Raw genomic sequence first — 19,935 nt, forward strand, 5'->3', positions numbered from 1 at the left:
TGACTATGGTGGCTGGCCACCAGGACAGCCTCTTGTACATCTGGGACAAACAGTCGGGACACTGCTTGGTCTACACCGGAGCGGAGATCAGCGACTTGCCCCCGAGGGGGTATGACACCCGCAAAAGGAAGCCAGGTCACACCCTGAGGGCTGCAAACGGCAGCACGATACGGACCTACGTCACCCGCACAGTGCAGCTGTAGTTCGGCGCCAGCCGGTTCATGTGGCACTTCACACTGGCTGCGGTGGCCCAACCACTCCTGGGGGCGGACTTCTTGTGAGCTCACAGCCTGCTGGTCGACTTGCAAGGAAAAAGACTGGTACATGCCGAGACTTTCCAGACGTTCTCCCTGGATGAAGCCAAGTTGCCAGCCCCACACCTGGACTCCATCACGCTGTTGGACAACGAATTCACCAGAATCTTGGCTGACTTTCCATCGATTCTGGCACCGCAGTTCACGGCAGCCATGCCCAGACACGGGGTACAGCACCACATCCCGACCCAGGGACCACCCCTCCACGCCCGCGCATGAAGGCTACCCCCGGAAAAGTTCCGTCTGGCGAAGGAGGAATTCAAGCATCCCCCCCTGCACATGGTGCCCAAAGCAACAGGAGGCTGGAGACCATGTGGCGACTACCGCAGGCTGAACGAGGCTAAGACACCGGTCCGCTACCCTGTGCCGCACATTCAGGATTTTGCAGCAAACCTGCACGGCGCACAGATCTTCTCCAAGGTGGACCTCATCCGGGGATACCATCAAATCCGGATACATCCGGACGACGTCCCCGAAACGGCACTCATCACCCCTTTCGGCCTTTTCAAGTTCCTCCATATGCCATTCGGCCTAAAGAATGCCGCACGGACGTTTCAGCGGTTAATGGACGCGGTGGGATGCGACCTGGACTTCGCTTTCATCTATTTGGACGACATCCTCATAGCCAACTGCAGTCATCAGGAGCATCTGTCCCACCTCCGTCAACTCTACGCCCGACTGAGTGAATACAGCCTGACAATCAACCCGGCCAAATGCCAGTTCGGGCTCGACACCATCAACTTCCTGGGCCACAGGATTACTAAAGACGAGGCAACCCCTCTGCCTGCTAAGGTAGACGCAGTCCACCATTTCCCCCGACCCAACACAATCAAAGGCCTTCAGGAATTTGTGGGTATTGTAAATTTCTACCACCGTTTCCTCCCTTCAGCTGCCCGAATCATGCGCCCCCTGTTTGCCCTGATGTTGGGTAAGGGCAAGGACATTACCTGGGACGAGGAGTCCGCCGCTGCTTTCATTAAAATGAAAGAAGCCTTGGCAAACGCCGCGATGCTAGTGCACCCCAGAATGGATGTCCCTACTGCCCTCACAGTGGACACATCTAACACGGCAGTCAATGGGGTGCTGGAACAACTCATCAAGGGTCACTGGCAACCTCTGGCGTTTTTCAACAAGCACCTACAACCACCCGAACTCAAGTATAGTGCTTTCGACCGGGAGCTGTTGGCACTGTATCTTGCAATCTGGCATTTCAGGTACTTCCGAGCATTTCAGGCTCTCCAGCGGCGACATCTTGGAGTACACGACGGACATCCAGCACATCTCAGGAAAGGACAACGTCGTGGCAGACGCACTCTCCAGACCAGCTGTCCAGGCCCTGTCCCTGGGGGTGGACTATGCAGCACTGGCAGAGACGCAGCAGGCAGACGATGAGATGCCCAGCTACAGGTCCGCAGTCTCGGGTTTGCAGCTGCAGGACTTTCTCGTAGGCCCAGGTGGTAGGACCCTCCTGTGCGACGTGGCTACCGGCCAACCTCGCCCCATTGTCCCGGCAGCCTGGAGGCGGCGGGTTTTCGACTCCATACACGGTTTGGTGCACCCATCTATCAGGACAACCGTCCAGCTGGTCTCCAGCAAGTTTGCGTGGCATGGACTTCGCAAGCAGGTCAATGAATGGGCCAGAACGTGCACACAGTGCCAAACAGCCAAGGTGCAGCGGCACACTAAAGACCCACTGCAGCAGTTCGAACCCACCCACCAGAGGTTCGACCACATTCACGAGGATATCGTGGGCTCCCTTCCAGTTTCCCGAGGAGTGCGGTACCTCCTAACGGTGGTAGACCAGTTCACGAGGTGGCCAGAGGCGGTCCCGCTCACTGACACATCTGCCGATTCCTACGCCCGAGCACTGATCACAACCTGGGTAGCACGCTTTGGGGTACCGGCCCACGTTACCTCTGACAGAGGCGCCCAGTTCACCTCCAGCCTGTGGCCAGCCTGTTGGGAATGCAGCTGCACCACACAACTGCCTACCACCCACAGTCGAACGGACTGGTGGAATGATTCCACCGTCACTTGAAGTCGGCTCTCATGGCCCGCCTGAGAGGACCTTACTGGGTGGACGAGCTTCCCTGGGTCCTGCTTGGAATTCGTACAGCGCCCAAAGAGGATTTACACGCCTCATCGGCCGAGTTGGTGTACGGCGCACCCCTGGCCGTCCCGGGAGAGTTCATACCAGCCCCAAGGGGGCAAGAGGAAGAACTCACAGCAGTCCTGGACAGGCTACACGAAAGGTTTGGCAACCTGGTCCCCGAACCAACTTCACAGCATGGACGGACCCGGAGAGGGCGGGCGCTAGGGATTTAAATACCAGCACCAGGAAGTTTGAATAAACTAGTCTCGAAACAACTTACCGACTGCATGTCGTTATTTCAGTGCTGTGTGTAGCACATCACTACAATATGTTAATAATGGGTGGTGACTTCAACTGCTGTTTAAATTCTTTGCTGGATAGATCTATATCCATTCAGACGTTACCAAATAAATCGGCCACTTACATCAATTTTTTTTTGACTGATAATGGAATTTTCGATATTTGGAGATTTCTGCATCCTAAGGACAAAGAGTTTTCATTTTTCTCACATGTTTATCATTCTTACTCGAGAATTGACTATTTTTTCATTGACTCGTTTTATTCCATCTGTAACTGGTTGTAATTATGACATTATAGCCATCTCTGATCATGCTTCAATGAAACTTTCTATTAAATTAATGGATACAGTTTCTGGTACTAAGCAATGGCGATTTGATTCTACCTGACTGCAAGATCCGGATTTCATTAAATTTATGAAGGAACAGATTGATTTCTTCTTTTCAACTAATTCCACGGATGAAATTCCCTGCAGAATGCTTTGGGACACTTTTAAAGCATATATACGTGGACAGATTATCTCCTATTCTGTTGGTTTGAGAAAACGTATTAAGAAGGAAACTCTTTTATTGGTTGATAAGATTAAAGAAATTGACAAGAAATATTCGATTGCTCCTAGTAAGGAGCTTTACAAACAAAGGGTTGAGCTTCAAATGGAACACAGTTTATTACTTACATCTTCAATTGAAAATCAATTAATGAAAACCAGAACTGATTTTTATATACATAGTGATAAATCGGATAAACTGTTAGCTAACCAATTGAAAAATGCTTTGGTTAAACGTCAAATTATTAAGATCACACAAGATCTGTACTCAAATGAATTTTAATTGGCTATCTAATTGAAGATAAAAACAGTACACCTCTGCATTGCAGAGAGATTGCAAACCTAGAAGATATTCCAGTTGCGATTTTCCATAGTGCACGTGCTTGACGGAATTTAACAAAACTGCTGTGCTTTTAGTGTTTGTTTTTCTCAATGAGTTGTGTAGGAGTGGATGTCTTGCCTGAACTGCTGTGATGCAGGGGTATACTTTAGTTATAGGTGAGAATACAGAAGAGAAATAAATTGACCAGCTTTTGAGTATTTTTTTGCCTGAATTTTACAGATCTTTCACATTAAACAACAGAATGTGATTGGAGTTGCAGTGAAAGGTATTAATGTCTGCCGCTTCGGAAAGCTGTTCTGGATGCAGGTAATGTTTTAATCCAATGGAAGGGCTGAGTCATTGATACTTAAATACTTACTTCTATAAAGAAGTTTATTTGCATACATTTTCAGGCAGGTACTTCTCAAATTAAAACGTGACTATCCCAATTCAGGATGTACTGCACCCCTTGGGATAGTCACTGGTCCTCAAAAATCTCTTGAAAGCCAGTGAACACTACATGCATCCTTTTGATGCTGAGGCACAAATGTACCTTCAAAGCAAGAGCAGAGAGTTGGCCCAGGCAGAAGCCTTGGTAGTTGACTGTCTCAACCAGGCCTAAACACAGACTGACAAGGAGGTCTTCTAATGTACTTCCCCCACTGCATCAGGTGCCCAGACAACAAGAGAGTACAGCTGAAGTACACCAGACCTTGAGAAGCAACTCTGAAGTTCTCAGAGGTACCTCAACCTCTCACAACCTACATGTACTATACTTGAAACATAGACTTCTACAGACTGCAGAATGCTGTTGCTTAATTACATTTTCATATATGGTTTGAATACAAAAGGTTTGTTTTACTTCCTGATCCTTTTACTGAAAGGGATGAACATAGGATGGCACATAGCATTGCAGTTAGCGTAACGCTATTACAGCGCACCAACCTGTTTTCACACTATATACATTCTCCCCATGACCACATGGATTTCTTCTGGATGCTCTAGTTTCCTCCAACATTCCAAAGACATACAGGTTAAGATGCGTACGTTGTGGGTGTGCTGGATTGGTGCCTGAATTATGGCAACAGTTGCATGCTGTGCCCAGCACATCCTTGGACTGTGTTAGTCATTGATGGAAATGATTTATTTCACTGTATCTTTTGATATTTCAATGTATATGTGACAAATAAAGCAATCTATGTTTTTAGAAGTTCCTAAACTTTTTTTGACAGATACAGTTCATCTAGAACACCTTTTTTATTACATCTCAAAAGTAGTGATTAAAATACTTTGTTTATGTCTCCTAGTGCCAGATCACATTCTCCATTCTGAATAAAAAGGTTTGTCCCTGCATGCTGTGCTGTGCAGTAAGGAAGCCTTGTTTTCAATACAGTTTTTTAAATGTTCCATACAAGAAGGTTCAACTTGAATGCTATGATGCTCCAGGAATTTATTGATGCCTGGCCATTCTGAAAATGCAGCCAAGGTTGAGTGGAGATGACTATATTTGAACAAATAGACTCACAAACTGTGACACAGTAACTTGAGTACTTTTTACTGTAAACTGTACTTTTGTTCTTGAAGCATTTGGTATTGGTTTCCAATCCAGAGCCTTATTGCTTCATAGCTTTAATAACACATTTCTACATTTATGCATTATTTAATTCTTGTTACTTGTTCTCTAGATTTCAACAAATGATAGGATTTACCTCTTTGATATTTTTCTTCTTGGAGCAGCGGCATTTAAAAATGGACTTAAGATAGTTCTTGAAGACATTAATGTATTGAAGGTAATTATATTTGGCCATATTTGTGTCTTCAGTCTGTGGAATTGAAATTATTTACAATTGCTGTAAAAGGTGCATTTTCCTCTATCTACCATAATTCATTTTACAATTTGTAATCTGCAGGTTTATGAAGATCTAAATTTGCTTTGAAATGGACAGCCTGTACATTTTGTTAAAAATGTAAAACTCCTTCAGTCAGTATATTCTCAAATTCAGTTGACCTCTTCAGACTGGCAGCAAACACAATTCTGATGTTCGATAAAGAAGGGGGAAAGAAAATATATTGCAGAGGACTTTATCAGCCTTCACTATGATAAACCTTAACACTGATGTTAATGGAATGAATTTCAGAGGCAGAATACAATGCATTGCTACTACTTACATAGTATGTTTAGCATAACTGATAGAGGATTAAATGTTGGGCATCTGGGTCAGTTAATCTGTTAAGATATTATTAACAAAACTTAAAAAATCAGAGTAAGATTGGACTGTTAACGTCCATTTTGGGTTGTGGGGTGCAGATGCAGCTCTACCAAAGGAAGTGTAAGGTGCTCTACTAGTCTGCAGGTCACCCTTGGACAAAGTATAGCAACTGCTCAACCCACCATCAGGGACATGTGAAGCCGTGAAAGTAGGTGGGTATGGTGTGTGGGCAGCTGGTGCATATCACAAGCCCTGGCTATGCAAACACTGACACCAGGCAGACAATCTCTGAAGAGTATTGATAATGGCTGGGGTCACGCGTCTTGTAAAGACACTGCCCGGAGGAAGGCAATGGCGAAGCGTGTCGGTTTTAAATAAATAAAATTTGCCAAGAACAATCACAGTCAAGGAAAGGCCATGATTGCCCATGTCATACAACACAGCACATAACAAACAAACGTCTATTTATTTTGCAGTAGATTTTGGAGAACTTAAGTAATAGGGCAGCCAGTAAATGTAGAATAATTGGATCCTCATTTCAATCAGGTGCCTTTGAAGGTTATTCTGAAATTAGGGCATGTTGAGAATTGGCAAAATGATTCAAAGAAAAAACACACTGGTGTAACAATTGAGCTATTATAAGAGTCGATGCTTGGAATCTCAGCTTTTTGCATATTTGTAACATAACTCAGGGATCCGAGTATAATGTATCAGTTTCCTGTACAAATTAAGGGAAAACTAATCAATGAGGAAGCTACAAAATGATTTGAAGAAGTTAGCTGAACTGTCCATAACATCAAAGATGTAAATAATGCCGCTGTCTGTAAGGAATTTGTACGTTCTCCCTGTGACCACATTGGTTTCCTCTGGGTGTTCCAATTTCCTCCCATAGTCCAAAGATGTACAGGTTAGTAAGTTAATTAGTCACATGGGTGTAATTGTGTAGTGTATGCTTGTTGGGCTAGAAAGGCCTGTTTCTGCCTCTAAAATAAATAAATGTGATGAAAGCATAGAAACAGATTTATTTGTAAGTAGTAATATATCAAGTGGTACTGGTTTTCAGAGGGAGTGTGGGCTCTTGTATATAATGCACAGTTAATATCCAAGCACAGCAAGAAGTTAGAAATAATGAAAACAAGACTGCAGAATTTGGAACACATGAAAAGCTCAGTAGGTCAATCATGGTAAGTTAATGTTTCAAATCAAGACCCTCCATTAGGATTAAAGGGGAAGAGGAAATAATGGTAGCATATTCAGAGTAGTAGGGATGAGGTCTAAGCTGGTAGGTGATGGGTGGAACCACAATAAACTGATGCAACCAGAAAATGGGGTGTGGGGGGAGAGGATTAGATGCTTACAGGTTGTTAGATGGAAGCAGATGGGATGTGGATGATGAACAAATCAAACCACGTGTACGCTGGGGAATTGGAGAAGAAAACTAGGCAGACAGGTAAGTAAGAAGGAGAGGAGAACACCAAGAGTGCAGGTTACCTGAAATTTGAACATTGGGTTGTACACTACCCATGGAATGTGAGATGTTCTGATTTGACTTTGGCCTCTAGCAGTGAAGAAGGCTGAGGATAGAGACATTGGTGTGAGAGTGGGAAGAAGAATTAACAACAGAACTTGATGCTCAAGACTGTCTTGGTAGACAGGGTACAGTGCTCTGCAAAACCTTCACCTAGTCTACATTTGGTTTTATCAATGTAGAGAAGGCCACTGGTTGCAGGTTAACCTCTGCCTCACTTATAAGGGCTTTTTACATACTGGTACCTGGATGATAGTGATGGAGGAGGTGAAGGGACGGTTACAGCTCTTGTGGTTGAAAGGGAAGTGGGGGCGTGGGTAGGGAGGGATTAGCAGGCTGAGGAAAGTGATCCATGAGGAAAGCAGGAAGAAAAGAAGAGGGAAGCTGTTACTGGTCATGGGATCAGTTTGGGAACTCATGGAAATTGTGGAAGATGTGTTCGATGCAGAAACTGGTGGGGGTAAAAGTTAAGGAGCAAAGAATTCTTGTTCTAGCTGACAAAGGGTAGGTGGTGAGACCAGATATGCAGGGAATGGAAAAAATGTGTGAGTGGGCTCCATCAACTATAGCAAAGAGAAAGCTATTTTTACAGATGTAAGTGCTCATTTCTGAAACCCTCAGGAAAGAGTCTTGAGAACAAGTGCAACAGAGATGGAGAAGTTGACACAAATGAATTGTATCCATAATGGAGTTAACACTGGGAGTTGCAGGGTTTTGTGTTTGAAAATGTAAGTGGCAAGATTGTCCCCTGAGAAGAAGACAGAATGATCCCGAAAAGGAAGTGTCAAAGATAGTCCAGGTGAATTTGAGGACAGAATTGATAATCAGCTTCAGGGACCTCCACCACCCAGGACATGCTCTCTTCTCATTGCTGCCATCAGGAAGAAGTTGCTGGAGTCTCAGGACTTGCACCACCTGGTTCAGGGACAGTTGCTATCCTTCAACCATCAGGCTCTTGAACCAAAGAGGATAACTTAACTCAACTTCACCTACCCCATCATTGAAATGTTCCCACAACCTGTGGACTCGCTTTCAAGGACTTTTCATCTCATTTTTTGATATTTATTGCTTATTTATTTATCTTTATTTTTGTATTTGTATAGTTTGTCTTTTGCATACTGGTTGAACACCCATGTTGGTGTGGTCTTTGATTGATTCTGTTATGTTTATTATTCTATTATGGATTTGAGTATACCTGCAAGAAAATGAATCTCAGGGTTACATATGGTGACATATATGTACTTTGATAATAAATTTACTTTGAACTTTAAAATAGACAAGTTTGGAACAAGTGCTGGAAGCAGCACCAATGTATTTCTCAATGCAATTAAAACTGGTGATGTTGACCTTTATTACAGAATATTGAAATACAAGTAGTATAATTTCATTAATATTTTGGATTTAATGATACCACATCTGGTATGCTTGGTATCTTGGGTTTATTACTTTAAAAATATCAGAAACAGCTTTATTATCACTGATGTATGTCATGAAATTTGTTTTGTGGCAGCAGTACAGTGCAATACATAAAATATTAATAAAATAAAAATACATATTTAGCCATTAAATAAGTAGTGCAAAAAGGGCAAAAATAGTGAGGTAGTCTTCATGGATTTGTTCATTGTCTGGTCAGAATCTAATGGCAGAAGAGAAGGAGTTATTCCTAAAACATTCAGTGTATGTCTTCAGGCTCCTGGATGGTAATGAGAAGAGAGCATGTCCTGGATGATGAGGGTCCTTAATAAGTCATTGTCTTTTGAAGATGTTCTCGATGGTGAGAAGGCTGATGCCCATTGGTTAAGTGTACAGCCCTCTTCAACTTTCTCAGATACTGTGCATTGTGACCTCTCCAAACCAGGCTGTGATACAGCTGGTTAGAATGCTCTCCACAGAACATTGTAGAAATTGGCTGGAGTCTTTAGTGGTATACAAAGACCTGCTTTATTTCTGCCTTACAGTGAATGTATAAAATTCAACAGACTGATATCTGCAGAGGAGTATTGTCTTGTGTGGAGTGGCTGATCCCTATATTGAGTTTAGAAGAATGAAAAATGATTTCATTGAAATATCAAAATTCAGAAGTTGATTATGCCTGTCTTTTTCAGCTGTGTAGGCTTTATGCTAAACTCCATCTACTGCCCTCTTTGAGTTGTTTCATTTTAATCACTCTTGCATTCAACTCCATCAACATCCTGCTTTAAACAAGTGATTTAAATTGATAAATACTGCGTTGACCAATGAAACCACTGGGAATTGCATATTTTATATCATCGCTATTAAAGGACCTATTTGGATTTTAATAAAAGGTTTTCAATAAGCGCCATCTGGGAGAGCTATCAAGTGTAAGGGTACAGTATTGTCATAAATTATGCCTTGAAGTGCATTTAAGGAGATGCATACTTAAATCCAGGTTATTTTCATTGTGTATTTCATAGTAGTTAAGATAACATTTCATGTTTTTATATGATTCAGGTGATCCATGATAGTCGCTTGCTCTCGGACTGCCTGTATCACCAGTATAGGGTGGACCTCACCAATGTGTTTGATACACAGGTAAGGTGAACTTTGCTGGTTTGAATCATATCCAGTATCTTGTCTTGAATTATGATGCTTGCAGACATCCTCCATCATACTAAGTTAGTGTTGTGTTCTAGATTACTTTTATTATTGTGACACCTTGCTGAGGGGTTGAAAAGAAAAGCAGGTTATTCCGCTGATGGCTGTAATAAAAAGGTAAGAAATTCAAGGTGAAAATGAGTGAATATGTGCGCGGATCTAGCAGACTGAACATTCTTGAAGGGGATAAGGGTCATGACAGTATATGTAAAAGTTAATTTATGACTGAAAACTGACCTTCTGTCAATGGAAAACACCACCAAAAGATAGCATAGGTGAAAACAAGGAAAGCCAAATAAGTCCTCAATGAACTTTGTAGTATTTGTCTCTGAGTATTTCTAAAATAATATTTATTTTTATTATAGCACTGTGGGAGCAGTTCCACAGAAGAACTATAACAGTTCAAAATGGCAGCTGATCATTTCAATGGTGGGGGGGGGGGAACTGTTGAAGTTAGGCCACAGTTGCTTCTGAGCAACACCAACAGCACAAAATGAGTAAAAGAAAAACTGAAGATGAAGTGGACATCATAGACCAAATTGAATTCAGAACCCTACTGAGCACAAGAAGGGAGCTGTGAGCAATGGGAGGCAAGCAACAGCTGAAACTGAACAAATAACCTTCAGCTCAAAGATATAAAATCTGAGTTGTATTGAAATTAGAGATGTGAGTGAGGAATGCGGAGGATGACAATCTAAGGACACGTCCCTCTGTACATAAGGGATGCGGTTACATCAATGACCTTGCAAGCAGGTTTGTTAGAGCTGTTGGTGAGGATTTAAATTATGTTGGCAGAGTGATGCAAACCAGAGTTTTAGGTCAGATGATGGAGTAGTTGGTGTAAGGATGGATGTAATGTGCAGAGGAACTCTGAGGAAGAAGAAGCAGTGGAGAGGGCATTAATGCAGTGAGCTGGATGTGTTGAAATGTGCTTAGCTTTGTGCAAGAAGAACAAGGGTGATGGACTTCAGCATGGATCAGTACATGGAGTTATGCAATTACAGAAACTTGGCTATTACACGGGTAGGATTGGCCTTCAGATGGCATTTAGAGGTTTCAAAGTAATAGGGAGATAAGAGGTAGGGAAATGGCATTGCTATTCTGGGACAGGATCACAGCTGCAGAAAAGGATGTCATGGAGGGATTGTCTACTGAGTCAGTGTGGGTAGAAATCAGAAACAGGTAAGAAGCGAACACTTTATTGGGAGTATTCTATGGGCCCCCCCAAAAAATCACCGGGGACACTGAGGAGCACTTAAGTAATCAAATTTTGGAAAGGTTTAAAAATAACAAGGTTATTGTCATGGGTAGATTGGCACCTCCTTGGTATAAAAGGTTTATAAAGGGTAGAAGCTGTTTCGTGTGTCAGGAAAGTATTCCTGACACAATGTGGAGCACAGGTCATACTGGATCTGGTACTTGATAGTGAACCTGGTCAGGTGACATCTCTTGGTGCGAGAGCATTTTGGATATAGTGACCTCAATTCCTTGATATTTAAGATAGCTGTGGACAAGGATAGGAACAGACAATATAGGAAAGTATTTAATTAGGATAAGACTAATTGTGCTATTAGGCAGGAACTTTTTGAGTGTAGATTGGGAAGAGATGTTGTTAGGGAAATGCATAGCAGAAATGTGGAGGTTGACTACTCGCATGGGGTTCTGGATGGGTTTCTGCCACTGAGACGGGGAAAGGGCAGTAGGGTGAAGGAACGGTGGTTGATGAGATGTAGAACATCTAGTCAAGAGGAAGGAAACAAGGATCAGACAGAGCTGCATAGAGTTACAATGTAGCCAGGTAGAAATTTAAAAAGGGATTTGGGAATGACAAAAAAGGAACATGGGAAGGCCTTGTAGGATGAATGAAAATCCCAAGACATTCTTCACATCTGTGAGGAGCAGGGTGATGCCTAGAGCAAGTATAGATCCAAACAGGGATAATGGGGGGAAACGTGTCTGGAGGCAGAAAAGATAGAGGAAGTTCACCAGGGATAGGGACTTTCAATGCCAGTAAGCGTAGAACAGACCAATATGCTGGAGCATGTCAAGGTTAAGAAAGAGGCAGTGTTAGATCTTCTAAGTAACATTAGGCTAGATAATTCACTAGGGCCAGACAAGATATACCCTAGGTTACTACATTTAAAGAAGCATGGTTTCACTAGGAATAGTCAGCATAGCTTTGCGAGAGAAAAGTCATGCCTCATGAGTCTAATTGAGTATTTGAGGAGAAGAGGTGACAAAATAAATTGATGAAGATGGGGTGGTGGGTGTTGTTACATACCCCATAACTGGTTAAAAGAACCAGCAGAAATGGAACACACCTGGAGTCTGGTTTTGCAATTAACAAAACACTATTTATTAGTATCTACCTAATAATATAAAACCAGATAAATCAAACAGGTTAGCAGAGTTTATGCATATATAAGTGTGTAAATATAAAACACCAAACTTCAAGCTTAGGTGGTAAATGATACAGTTTTATTATGGTATAGGAACAAAGTCAGTTTAGTTTGTGATATTGAGTTGAGTAGAATTGAGGGGGGAGAGAGGTGATTTTGTTTTCCAAGTAAGCCGATGCCATCGATCATCCCATGTTGTCCTCTGAAGTCCTGTTAAAGTCGCCGACTGTGACCACACAAAAGGGTACCGTCTTCACACGGTAAAGCTACCAACCCAGGCAAGTGTTAAACACGCCTTCCACTAGTCACCGCTTTTCCACACTGCAAGCAAAACCCACACTTTCTGAAAAGCCAGCTGACCTTGTATATATTCCAAACATGCTGAACCCTAGCTGTCCATTATATTGCTCCGCCCTTCCATCACCATAGTGACTCATGAGCTGCCCCCTCCCTGTCCCCCTCTCCCACCTCTCTCTCTTTTTAAAGGCACAGTCCATAATAAATAAACCTTAGGATCTTGTCACACCTCCCTGTTTGAATAAATACATGTGTAATTATCAGGTAACATAACAAAAGCGTATACAAATTTTAACTTAACATCTGGACAAACAGTCTGCTATAATGTTGTCAGTACCTTTCACATGTCTTATTTCCATGTCATTTTCTTGCAAGATCAGTTTAGTAACCTTCTATTCTTATCCTTCATCTTACTGAGAAACACTAACAGATTATAGTCAGTGTAAACCGCAAGTGGTTTCTGCTCAGGACGTATATAGACGTCAAAATGTTGCGAAGCTAAAATGAGTGATAGCAACTCCTTTTGAACAGTGGAGTAATTTCTCTGGTGCACATTAAATTTCTTTGAGAAATAAGCTACAGGATGTTCAATGTCATCATCACCTTTTTGTAGCAATACTGCCCCAGCAGCTTTGTCACTAGCATCTACTGCTATAGAAAATGGTTTCGTAAAATCAAGTGCTTTGAGCACCGGTTGATAACACAGAATGGTTTTCAGGTGTTCAAATGCCTCCTGGCAAAGGTCACTCCATACAAACCTTTCACTCTTCCTAGTAGTTTCGTTGGGGGAGAGCAATATCCGCAAAAGTTTTTACACTTACGGTAATACCCAACCATTCCTAAAAAACTTCTGAAAGCTTTCTTGTCCGTTGGAACAGGAACCTCAGCAATAGCCTGAACCTTGGCCTGCACAGGAGCCAGTTGACCCTGGCCTACTACACAGCCAAGATACGTGACAGTGGCATGGCCAAATTCACTTTTAGTGAGGTTGACAGTAAGATTGTCCTTGGAAAGCATGTCAAACAACTTCTTTACTGCCAAGAGATGCTCTTCCAAAGTGTCATTCCATACAACCAAATCATCAATATAAGCCCCTCGAATCACAGAATTAATTATTCTTTGGAACATCCCTGGAGCATTTTTCATTTCTCATACAGTCCAGATGGGGTTACAAACACAGAGATTTCTGTAGCCCTTTTTGTCAAGGGAACACACCGGTATCCTCTTAACAGGTCAATCTTTGTAAGGTACTTAGCTTTACCCACAGTCATCCACTTTCTGGATAGGATAAGCATCTGTCTTGGTCACTGCATTAACTTTCATGTATATAACGCAGGGCGATGCCCATTCTGAGGTAGATGGCCTAATGATACCGTTTGCCAGCATGTATCCAATTGCTTGTTCAGCCATTTTATTTTTTTCTGAATTCATTCTGTAAGGATGCTGCTTAATCAGGTCAACTTGATCTACAATTACGTCATGCACGGCAGCTGTGCTTTGTTTGGGAACATCAGGAAATAAATTCTCATACTTGCTAATTAGTCCCCTCAATTGATTTTGCTGGTCAGGCTCCAAATGATGGATTTTACTGTCAATGTTTTCCAAAACAACAGAATTCTTGAGCCTTGTTGAAACTTTACTTAGCTTGTTAAAATTATCTGGTACCTCATTACCAGTCTCCACGACAACAGTATTCACAGGTGCCGTCTCTGAGTTACGATAACACTTTATCATATTTACGTGTACCACTTGAGTTACCTTCCTTCGGTCAGGAGTCCTAACAACATAATTCAGAGTCAATTTTCTTAATTATCTGGTACTAAATTTTGCTTGAAGTGAATTGGTCAGGAAGGGGAACAGAACCAGAACCTTATCTCCAACATGATATATCTGTTCTCTAACTTTTCTGTCATACCAGACCTTCATTTTTCTCTGAGAGTTCTGCAAATTCAGCTTTGCAAGGTCATTACCAAGCAACACATCAATGTTGTCTATCGGAAATTCAGATCGTATCCCTATCTTAACAGGTCGTGATACCAATTTGCATTTCAAAATTACTGTATGCAAAGGCATACAATACCTTTGATAATATTAATCAGTTTTCGTTTCATCACCGAATTCCAAAGCACTGTCCAGTATTAGTGACTGAAAAACTCCAGTGTCTCGCCAGATTCTCACTGGAACCAGGGTTGACCCCTCTTTTACAGACACAAACCCATTTGAGATGAACCGCTCAAATCCCTCTTGCACTCAGTCAACCCCTCCTTCCTTAGCGGTGTCTCAATCGACTGAACACAAGCTTTTGGAATTGTCTCCTTTTCTTTTCCTTTTTCCCTTTTCAGAGCAAAGAAATTAGCTGCCACATGACCATGCTTCTTACAAAAGTGACATGTAAAACTGGAAAACTTTCCTTTTGACTGCTTTCCTTCCTCCTTACTTTTGTCACTAGTTCCTGACTTAATTTTCGGTTTAACCTGTGCATTATCTTTGTTTCTCTTTTGGTAGCTCTTACTCGAGGAAAAACTTATGGGTTAAGGCATTGATGCACCATCAATAACTCTCGGAGATGGGAGGTGAACAATAGGCTTTTATTAGCTGCAAGACACCACGATTAGTAGCAAGAGACCACCACACAACATCTTGGAGACAGAGGGAGGAGCAGTGCCTCCAACCGCCTTTATACCGGGGTCTGTGGGAGGAGCCACGGGAGCAGTCAGCAGAGGGGCGTGTCCAGACAGGTATATGTAGTTCACCACATTCACCCCCCCTTTGTTTTAAAAGAGAGTCCCCGTGGGGCGAAGTTTCTTACAAGTATGTTTACAGGTTAAGTCTATCAGGTGGTCAAATCTGTCGCTGCGATCTACGTAGCACCGGTGACAATAGTTGTGCTGGCTCCGGCCTGACTTGAGGTGTCAGCCCATAAGGCGTCAGTAATCCCTCATGCTTTTGCGAGGCGCCCGATTTGGGAGTGTCGTGAGGAGTCTGTAGGGCTTGGTGTGCGCGGTGTCTCGTGGGTATACACCTTGGTGGGTACGGGGTTCATAGTCACCGTGGAGTGTTCGGGGTAGGGGTCTGGTGCTCCTGTAGGCGCCAGGTCGCAGACGGAGACCATGTCCTCCCACCCATCAAGTAAGACCACATAGGCTTACTGGGGGTTCGCATGAAGGAGGTGAACCCTCTCGACCATCGGGGAGTATTTATTGCTCCTCGCATGTTTCCGGAGCAGCACTGGCCCTGGGGACGTCAGCCAAACCAGTAGGATGGTCCCGGTGGCTGACTTCCTGGAAAAGAAAAGAGTCGCTCATGAGGGATAGCATTGGTGGACGTGCATAACCGGGAGTGGATGGAGTGGAGCGCCTCAGGGAGGACCTCCTGCCAGTGAGAGACTGGCAATCCCTTTGACTGAAGTGCTAAGAGTATGGCCTTCCACACCATGGCATTCTCCCTCTCCACCTGTCCATTTCTCCAGGGATTATAGCTCGTGGCCTGACTAGTAGCAATACCCCTAGCCAGCAGGTACTGGCGCAGCTCATCACTCATAAAGGAGGACCCTCTATCACTGTGGATATAGCAGGGATATCCGAACAGAGTGAAGAGCTGGCGCAGGGCTTTTATGACGAACGTGGCAGTGGTATCGGGGCAGGGGATGGCAAAGGGAGTACTCGTCAATTATGTTGAGAAAGTAGACATTGCGGTCGGTGGAGGGAAGGGGGCCCTTAAAGTGGACACTCAGTTGCTCAAAGGGGTGGGTGGCCTTGATAAGTTGTGCCTTTTCAGGACGGTAGAAGTGTGGTTTGCACTCAATGCTCGACTCTCCGGCCCGCTGCTGCTGCGTCACTAAGCGATGTCTTGCGTAGACAATGTTCACCAGCCGCAGGGACTGTCTTTTGAGGGCGTCCAGTGCCCCTTGGTAGGTTGGCAGGTCTCTGATAAGGGAGTACACCCGTGGACTGACCCTGGAGAGGAGAACTTTGTGCATGATAGCAGGCTCAGTCACGGGAATCTCTCCCAGCTACAATTGGAAGCATGCAAGCCAGAGTTCAAAGGCAATGGCTGCTTCAGGCAATGTCCAATTTATCTGGTCGTAAAATGCTTTCCATGTTTTAAAATTGCAGCTAATAAAATTGATGCACCATCAATAACTCTCGGAGACGGGAGGCAAACGATAGGCTTTTATTAGCTGCAAGACACCATGATTAGTAGCAAGAGACCACTACACAACATCCTGAAGACTGAGGGAGGAGCAGTGCCTCCAACCGCCTTTATACAGGGGTCTGTGGGAGGAGCCACGGGAGCAGTCAGCAGAGGGGCGTGTCCAGACAGGTATATGTAGTTCACCACAGGCATACTTGTCTGCTAACCTAGCAGACACTGAAAGGATCATAGCCTCTTTCTTCTCTAACTATGTCCTTATGTCAACAGGGGCACAACCTTTAAACTCTTCAACCAAAATCAACTCTTTTAAGTTGTTAATATCCTCATCCACCCCTTTTGAGGTACAGCAACGATTGAAGTACACTTGTTTTTCATGGGCAAACTCCACATATGTTTGGTTCCAAGACTTACTGAAATCTCAAAACTTTTGTCTGTACACCTCCGGAACCAACTCATAAACCTTAAACACAGCATAAACACAACTTAAACACACTGTGTTATAATCAGTTGCCTCTTCAAGGGTCAGAGCAGAATGCGCTTGCTGAGCCTTCCTTTTAATTACACTTTGTAACAAAACAGTCCACTGGTCCCTTGGCCACTGCTGATTCTGGGCCACTTTTTCAAAATGCAGGAAGTACTTATCAACTTCTGCTTCATCAAATGGAGGCTGCAACTTAATTTCTCGACTGACACTGTTACGAAATCCCGTAACTGGATCACTTACCAGCAAAGATAGAGAGGTCCATTGAAGTCTGATGGTACTATTTTTAAAAGTCTTTATTTATGAAGGGGCACAAAAGTAAGATTAATACAAACATTCAGATAATATACGTCATCACTACTCAATCTAAAAACGCGGGTCTAATAATAACCATCAATAAGAAACAGCTCGATCGTTTGTCTAGGGGATAATATATTGTCCGATGGAAATATAAAAGTCACTCAGGTCCTGCAGGCTTCAGCCTTTTGGGGGACCGCTGGGTTTTCACTTGTTGGAGAGAGAGAGAGAGATTGGTGAGAAAAGAAACTTGCCCGGGTCTTTTATGAAGCGAATCCGTCGAATCAGGGGAGCGGGCTTCCCCGTTGTTAGCTAAAAGCTGGTTTCCGTGGTTCCAGTCACTGATTCCAGCCGCGGAATCGAATGCACGTGACTTCCTTCAAATGGCTTCCTGCTACTACGGGACCGTTAGCGTTTCTTCTGGTGCGTCTGAAGGGGGTGTTTCCCCCAGACCCTCTTTTATACTTCCTCACGGGGTCTCAGATGTCAATCTGGTTGGGATGATGCAATCTCTCTCTCAACCAGCCCACTTTGCCCGAGGGCTTGCACGTAGCATAGTCCCCAATCCACAAACGTGGTCTCCAGGAGACAATGGTCAATGTCGCATTATTTTGCATCGCGGTGGAATGAGGTATTCAGCACGTCTCTCTCTCTCTCCCATTTCCTGGGTCTCCTAAACGAATTCAATAGTGATCTTGCGATTCTCACAAAGGAGGGGGCTACCCTGCACCCTTCGGCCCCTCAGAGCTGTGGTATGTTCATAACACCCCCTTTCTTCAAAGCGTTTTCACCAGCGGTGAAAATGAAGTAGTACAGAGTCTTACAGGGTTTTAGAATCTAACACAATACAAGTTTTTTTTAACAGAGTAATACAGTTATACATTCAATTCAGTATCTAAACAGTTAACGATTACAGTGTCACTTTCTTTAATATCTTAACATCGCGTACCGTACTAAAGTCTTGTAGCATCAGACTTCAATTTAATAACCACCTATTTTTATTTCTTTCCTTCAGCAACAAAACTAAGGAGGTGTGATCTTAGCTTATGTGCATCTACAAAAGTTTATGCGAATACTAATCGTTTGGGTCGTTTTACTTAACCGGCAGGTCTCCAAGGGGCTGTCTTTATTATTCACAGGCTTTGGCGCAATCCCGTACAACCTGCTTTGCTGTTTAAAATGGCATCCGCATTAACCGTCGCCTCTTTTCTGGTGAGTCCCCCCCCCCCCCCCCCCCCGTGGGGAACGAGTAATTTGGCGTGGTAAACTCCCGCCCGCCTCGTTCATAGGGGTTATTTGGTCAACTTGGACCATTTCCACCCAATTCTTTAATTTTACCCAGGTGGCTAGCCCTTTTGTCAGGACCCTTCAAGCTATTGGATTTTAATTTGAACTCTTTGTTCAAGTAGCATTTCGAATTCGGCCTCTTCACACCCCATCCTGGCATAACAATAGAGTGGGGGGCCCCCCGCTATCTCCCGGCTCACTCTGTAAGCGATCTGCCAGGTTTAAGATTTCTTCATTCGACTTGGGAACTACAGACGTTCCGTTTCCTTCAATAATAATCCTCATCTCCCCATTCTTAAATTCTGCATTAACTTTGAACACCCCTTTGAGCACAAACACCTGGGAACTCACACTTCCCACGGTTACCAAGGTTAACCCTTTTCCCACTGAACCAAGTCTATCTGACCCACCAGGACGGCCGCCCCGTTCCACTGAATCAAAGACTTCTTCTGAGCTCCGTTACTAGGTTCAGTACCACGTGCATCCCCATCTTGGACACACTCAAACGGGACATTGGCCTATTCCAGGCTTTCAATACCCGTACCCTTTTTAAATTCTAAGTTCTCCCGTTTCTCCCAGGTACTCTCTGGGCAACTCCCTTCCAGAGTAAACTCAACCCCGCGGGCCGAAACAACCTCATCTGCCAACCCAGCAGACTTCTTCGAGGTAAGGGCACCCTTTTCATCTAGGGCTGCCCTCATTTCATTATCGGGAACACCTTTAGAAGTTTTAACTTCCTCAAACAGTTCTGCCAAACCAGACAGATCATCCATGTCCAACTCTGGACCTCTTAACCGCTCTATCCGTTCCTCATCTTTATTTTCTGCCTCTAGAACCTTTCTCCTCGCTAAAGGCCTCTGTTCCCTTACCCTCTTTCACTTTACTACTCTTCGTTTTACCCCCCCCTTTAAACCCTCGTGGTACAGAGTCGGTAGAAACATCTCGGCCAAATCAAAACTGGCCCGATTTAAACTGCTCTCATTCTCAGCTGCCTTTCTCGACAGGCTGCGAGTGACCGCGCATGCGGGATAGATCTGGGACTCTAGGGGCGGGGCCACCGCACTCGCCGGTCGGCAGGTCGGCATCATGGCTG

General features: G+C 43.9%; 1 protein-coding gene across 4 annotated transcripts in view; it reads left to right on the plus strand.

Annotated features, from left to right (window-relative positions):
* exd1 (exonuclease 3'-5' domain containing 1) overlaps positions 1-19,935 on the plus strand; it is a 124,801-nt gene that overhangs the window by 79,879 nt on the left and 24,987 nt on the right. For 2 of the 4 annotated variants that reach the window (XM_059952892.1, XM_059952882.1), the window contains 3 exons: positions 3,813-3,899; positions 5,258-5,362; positions 9,783-9,863. In XM_059952892.1, coding sequence (XP_059808875.1) covers positions 3,813-3,899; positions 5,258-5,362; positions 9,783-9,863 — 273 coding nt within the window. The remainder of the gene's footprint in view (positions 1-3,812; positions 3,900-5,257; positions 5,363-9,782; positions 9,864-19,935) is intronic. The other 2 variants (XM_059952900.1, XM_059952910.1) reach the window with 2 other exon arrangements.

The sequence above is a fragment of the Hypanus sabinus genome, chromosome 2 (assembly GCF_030144855.1).
Source record: "Hypanus sabinus isolate sHypSab1 chromosome 2, sHypSab1.hap1, whole genome shotgun sequence".
Classification (NCBI taxonomy): domain Eukaryota; kingdom Metazoa; phylum Chordata; class Chondrichthyes; order Myliobatiformes; family Dasyatidae; genus Hypanus; species Hypanus sabinus.